General features: G+C 49.1%; 1 protein-coding gene across 1 annotated transcript; it reads left to right on the forward strand.

The window, feature by feature from the left end:
• The first annotated feature begins 1,211 nt into the window (after positions 1-1,211).
• VE01_10385 (uncharacterized protein) lies at positions 1,212-2,891 on the forward strand. The gene is made up of 3 exons (XM_018279784.2): positions 1,212-2,282; positions 2,388-2,592; positions 2,656-2,891. The coding sequence occupies exons 1-2, from the start codon at positions 1,986-1,988 to the stop codon at positions 2,589-2,591; spliced, it is 501 nt and encodes a 166-aa protein (XP_018125329.1). The 5' UTR covers positions 1,212-1,985; the 3' UTR covers position 2,592; positions 2,656-2,891.
• The last annotated feature ends 3,630 nt before the right edge of the window (positions 2,892-6,521 follow it).

Here is a 6,521-nt window from a genome sequence, read left to right on the forward strand (position 1 = left end):
ATCTCTCACCCTCGAAGGACGTCAGTCTGGAGGAAATAGAGCTGACACCTACAGTGGGTCGTACCTGCCGATTATTGCAGATAAACGTATAGTAATATGCTGGGCCTCTCGCGGTTTATCCTTCTCCATCACTTCCGTCCTGTCCTGTTCCCATGGTTCCTGACAGGGTCCAGTCAGGACAGGCACGTTTGCGAATGGCATGGTCTTGCGTTTTTATCGTGTGATTCTATATACTAAAAGGTTATTTATTTTTTGTAGCCCTAGAATGGGAGCTTCATGCTCATCCAAACAGCATGTAGTTTTGTCCATATAGTAACCATGGCCATTTTTGGAAGCTGTTCGTTTGCTCAGCACAGCTGCCAGTGTTCGGAGTCCTCGATGGTCGAAGGCTCCTTCCTGCCAGGGGAACTTCATGCCAGCAAAGCCGCAGCTGCTCTTCTCAAGACAGCACGCATGGTGGGAGTTATCCGTCATTCTACGCCACACAGTCACTATCGAGAGTTCGCTGGTCGAAGGTTACCGTACTTCCTAAACGCCGGGACGTGGTAGATCCATGGACATTTTATAAGGTCTTTCTAGCCCCGCAGTAGCCGTGACTCTGTGTACAGTGCAAGTTATCGGCATCATCGTATCGCTATCGCTGATCAGAGATCTCAACAGCCAAAAGCTTGATCTCTGGAGTGCGGGGAAAGGCTCTTTTATAGTCTATGAGACCATATGCCCAGAGGGGTATAGTAGAGGCTATTCGCAACAGGTCAGCGGAGATTCTAATTTCTAAGCAAAGTTCAGTCTGAATGGGTGAGGCTTATGTCATGACGGAGCCATGGTTTGGTTGTGACTCAAGTCATAACTTGTGACTTGGAAGTCTGGAGGGAAGCCAGAATTGAAGTCAAGATGGTGGTCAGTCGGTCGAGACCCCAACGTTTGTAAGTGGATCTGTCTAGCTCTGTCACCAAGCGCAGTCGGCACAGACGGCACAGACGCTACCGAGACAAGCGCATATTCTAGGGAGCTATAGCGAATCAGAGCTCAGATTGCGACCATTACAGCAATTTAAGAGTAATGACGTAGATTCCTTGAGTGATTGGCGGGAAAGTGTCTGGTCTTTGGCGGGTGATGTTACAAATTGTATGATTATGTCAGCACGTTTGGCGGCAGTTGCTGTGCCAAAATGGCAGTTTCGACGGCTCTCAGCAAACGACAGCCAATCATTGCAAACTAACTTCCAACCACTGCCGGCCGGGGTGTCATCCCTCAAACACCCTGTGTGTCCTGCAGTCCGTGTCTTGTTTCAATGTTGCTGCAGATATGAATAATGACAGAGTTATAGACGATTGAATATAAATAAATAATGGGATAAAGAGTTACACAGAATAGAATCCCAACAAACCATATATCCCCACTCAACACCCATCCAACAATAAGTCCGCCCATCCGGATCAAACTACCCATATCATACGAACAAATATCTCTCCATCTATTTGACACAACCCTCCGTCATCCCGAGCACTAAACAATACCACACTATTCCCGCCCACACACACCTCTGGAACACCTCTCACAAGCCTATCCCGCCCTCCACCTGCCTGCTTTTCCAACAGCTATCCCTGCGTCATCCTGCCAGAACCCTCGCCGCTTCCCAACTTACAACCCACATCGTCACCCCCCCCCCACCTTACCTTATCATGACTCTCCCTCTCATCATCGACTGAAAAAACCAGCCCTTGGCCCTACCCAAGCACAAAAGCACAAATCCCTTAACCCTGCCGGTCCCCATGCTCCATCTATCTACAACTCAAAACCTTTGACCCTTGAAATAAAAACTTACGCATCTTCACCAAAAACGCCTGAGCTGATCCCCGGATCTTCCACCAAAAGAGCACAGCTTCATATCCCAGCGTGCCCGCCGCCGTCCAGACCCCTCGTCTCGACCCCATCAACCCTCAAACCACCACTTATTTGGATAATACCCCAACACCGCCATCATGAGCGTCGTCCAGATCATCCTCCGTGGGCTCCAGTTCCTCTGGATCCTCCTCATCACAGCCCTCATCGGTAACGTTCTCGCCGGCAAGACCTCCAACAGCCCACCCACCAACTATGCCATGTTCACCGTCGCCTTCTGCTGGCTCGTCTGGATTTACGGCATGGCCGCCGCCGTCATCGAATCCGTCGCCATCCCCATCGTTCTGATCATCCTCGACGCCTTCGCTACCATATTCACCTTCATCGCAGGTGTCGTCCTAGCGGCGAAGCTCGGCGCGCACAGTTGCGACAACCGCGTAAGTTTTTCCAATCCACACATCGCGCCACCCTCCCCATTCCCCACACCATAATCCGCAACTCCCGCCAAACCCCGAACTGAACCCCAAACTAACACCCCACAGGCCTACCTCGAGACCAAGGCCATCCTCCGCGACAACGGCTCCACCACCCGCCACTGCCGCGAGCTGCAAGCCAGCTGCGCCTTCTTCTGGTTCCTCTTCGCCTGCTTCATCGGCTCCATGGTCATGACAGGCCTCAAGGGTGGATTCGGCGGCATGAGGCGCGGCGGTGGAGGTGGGGCTCCCGCCATGTCGCAGGTTCGCTAAGGTGAGACTTCCCCATTCCCCGTCAACTATATTAGATGACAACAGCGCTGACGTAAGTGGGCAGGAGTGAAGAAATCCCGACAACAACCCAGCGATGTCCAGCACGCTGCAAGGGATTTGATATAAGAAACAAGCTGGAGGATGTTGTTGTGTAATTTAAAAAGTATGTGTCGGTGGATTGGTTGTCTAGTGAGTACGGTCTGTGGAGTTCCACATTACGCTCACTACCTGTATCTGGGCGTTGCGTTGCCGCTGTGACTTTTTTATTTTTTTGGTTTTTATCTAGGAAGAACATGGGGGAAAGTGGTGGGAGGTGTATGAGTATTGTATGGGGGGAAGGGGTGTTCCGACTATTTGTTTCTGGATCTGGCGCGTCGGTTGTGTTGTTGAGCAGCCCCGACTGTGTCATGAGATGAACAATGTAATTAGATAAGATGGGACTGATAGGTCGGATGCCTGAGTAGATAATGGATGGGGTGTTTTAATGTATATGTTTCCTAGATCTCGGTTTGATGCTTAAGAGTCCGTCTCTTTATGCCCGTGAAACTCTCTGTTGGATGTTGGAGGAGATGTAATTTCCGCCAAGGTGATGGATATATACGAACGGCTACGTATATAAACCCCCAACGGCCCTCAATACCCGCAAGAAAAACAAATCTCAGAACTTACAGTGATTTTATGGGACATGGAAAGCTCAGCTACCGTACCCACACTCAAACCCCGAGACACCCAGCAAGCAGAAATAAAAGGCATGTGGAAAGGTGGCGTTAAGACCCTTAATGCACAGCTGAAGCACTTGTCGGTAACCGGACAGCAATTCAGAAACTCGATGGCTTCCAGAGCGCATTCACCGCACTCTGTTCCTCTCGTCACTACACTTCTCACCACTTCTCACCACTTCCGCACAACTGTTGTCACAACACTCTCAGTACTAAAGCTCTCACCTCTCACTACCAGCATTCATATCACAGTCAGTTTCGACAACAGCACAGCACCCGCGAACTTGATTCTCGCAGAACGTACGCTGAGCTTTGCCCACACCAGCCATAGACGGACTGATTGCTCGATTTCTTCCTGGTTCTGTAACGTATCCGCACCCCTACCGCTTTTATATACAAAATGAGCAAGCAGAGGTTTCCATTTCCGGCCTCTTATCTCCTGCGGCAAATAAGGGGTACCAGTGTCCCATTCCATAGTGCCGCCGAGGTGTATCTATCGGTAGCTCTTTGTCGGGCCGTGGTCTACGGGAAGCCGACGCACAACTGCCATCTTGGTGGAGAGTGAACAGTCGATGGACACACTCGAGGGAGTGCACAAATTTGAAAACTAAACAGACTTGTAAGTATTGTTTGTAACAAAGGGTCCCTCTCCAAAAATCCTTGAAACAGAGCACATACACCAGCCCACCCCCCCTCTTCTCCCACCGGGCGCTCGAGTAAGTAACCGTAAGCTCACAGAAATCTAAAAAAAATAAAAACACAAAAAAACCAGACAAACGTGTCTGGTAAAAAATCCACCCCATGGTGCCTCGAACCCGCGAATCCGAGAAGATGGTTAATTGCTTAATGTCAGGGTCACTCACCCCTCACCTCCGTCGTGCCAGCAAGGGTCCTAGATTCTATAGCATGCCCGTATCTATTACCACAATTGCAAATAATCACCGCTCTACTCTACTCTACCCTACGCCAGCCAAAAAAAAATATGGGCAAAAAAAGAGGCAAAAGAACATACAACAGTGGGTATTCGCTGGTGGTCACCCACCCAACTACTAATCCACCGATCTCAAGCTTGTGTATGGCAGAGCGGACGGGATGCCCAATTCTCTTGAGTCTATGGTCGTATGTGAGTGTTATGCGTGTAGGGAGGGATATATACGCATTTCCAACTGTCCCCTTGTTTGATATTGCACCGACATGTTGATGTTTATATATGCGACACTACCCCCATACAACTTGTGAAATGAAACTGAACTGAACCATCCCTCATAAAACATCCCTTGAACGACAACTAAAGCTCTGGGAGGAAATGCTGAAGAAAAGAGGATTAATAGTATTAAACCTGACTATATTAACTATAAATTGAGGTATTTCGGGGATTTGGCGTGATTCTAATTAAGACGCAATTCGTCAAGCATGCCCATATAAAACACTCAGGTTGCCCTGCGTCTTAGCCCGTTTGTTGTCAACAGCCCTTGACAACAGTTGGTCCGATGTACATGCTGTTACCTTTGTTTGCGGGTCTCGGGCGAAGTTTGGAATGGGAAGCGTATGATGAGTTGCTACATAAAATACATGGCCAAACAGAAATGTTGTCGTCTCCAATACCCCCACCGTTGTCTTCTCGTCGTCTCCGCCCCCTGACACCGCAGCTTCTCACCACCGTTCACCCTGCCATCACAGACACGGGTTCCGATTCTCTACACAGTACGAACATGCGTATGCCGGATTCTTATCGTTTAGGGGATTCACTGCCTCGTTGGCTGCGACGTGTAGCTTTAAGTATACACACATTACTCTTCAGCTAGGTCTTTTCCACGCCCAATATTCTCCTCCTGATCTTCATGGTCAGGACTTCGATGGTGTAGATGTTAGTAATGATATACCAACCTCACTTTCCTCCGCCGCATACCACATAACATGCAACGCACGGACATCTCCACTCACGACAAGTGAATTGCTCTCAAGTGAACTGCTCTCAAGTGCTCTATTATTAATGCTCATATTATCTCAGTGCTAGGCCATTTTGGAGCATATATTAGTATAAATAGTAATATTAAAGCTCTCCTTATCCCTCCCTATCCCCCATCTTACTCCTCCCATCCACTCCTCTCTTTTCTCTTTCTGCCCGCCCCCCCCCTCCCCCCCGCCCCCTTTCTCTTCCCCATCCCCTCACACCCCCCTTCCCCAACCCATCACCCATAACCCCTGTCCCTCATACCGTCACCCCCTTCCACCCTCCCCAGGACCGACCCAACATCCCCTATACCCCCCCCCCCCACCCCCCCCACCACACCACACAAGCACTTCAAACCGCACTCCAGAACTAAAAATACTATGCAGCTCTATCTGTGGTGCTCCCAGTAGAATCAGCATACACCCATGGATCTCTCACACCCCTTGTTGGCCGATATGGGGTTGGTGTACGGAGAAACGCTGTCGCCGTCATTTCTTGTCACCTCCATCACTTCTATTCCTGGTGTCGTGGGGTTCTCACCACCACCTCACTTTCTCACCACCGCGACGAACCTTCTCACCACCCACCTCCTAATTCTCAACCACACAGCACAGCACACACAACACGTACCCACAACCGCGAGCCCCCACCGACAAGCATCATCACACAGACCACCTCTCTCCATAGTCGTATGCGTGTCTTTTTAGGGAATGAAGTGTGATTGTTCAAAAAGAGCCCATTTCGAGGTATATTTATAGTAATAATGATGATGGTGGTGACTTTTTGAGCGAACTGATTAAATAAAAAGCTATATCTCTCAACCAACCAACCTACAACACAAGATCAACTAACGTACAGTACATGAATGGTAATATGAGACTCTCTTCCCCTCTCTTGTTTCTTCTCTGCCCCATCTCCAAACTCTTCCATGCCCATCCCTTAACCCCAAAAAAACCCAAACCCAAACCCCCAAAAAACATATATAAATCTCAACTCCCTAAAAGGAACCAGTTAAATAAAACAATGAACAAGAATGAAAAGTAAATCAGAACAGACTAATAATATACTTTATCCCAAACCCCGCCACCCCAACCTTCCAACCATGACCCCCAAAAAAATGACAAGACGCCCGACCCAAGAGCAACCAATAACCCCAGAAAAAAAATATGACAAGACGCGACCGAAATCAAAAAACCCCGAATACACCAGTTCACCACCCTCACCCCACCTCAATTCTACCCACCCCACTCATCTCCC

This window comes from Pseudogymnoascus verrucosus (assembly GCF_001662655.1).
Source record: "Pseudogymnoascus verrucosus strain UAMH 10579 unplaced genomic scaffold scaffold_80, whole genome shotgun sequence".
In the NCBI taxonomy this organism is placed as follows: Eukaryota; Fungi; Ascomycota; class Leotiomycetes; order Thelebolales; family Thelebolaceae; genus Pseudogymnoascus; species Pseudogymnoascus verrucosus.

Excerpts from the sequence above, each read along its gene's own strand:
- VE01_10385 (XM_018279784.2), top strand. The coding sequence starts at position 1,986 with ATGAGCGTCGTCCAGATCATCCTCCGTGGGCTCCAGTTCCTCTGGATC. Across the intron at positions 2,283-2,387 it reads CGCACAGTTGCGACAACCGC|GCCTACCTCGAGACCAAGGC; the intron begins GTAAGTTTTTCC and ends AACACCCCACAG.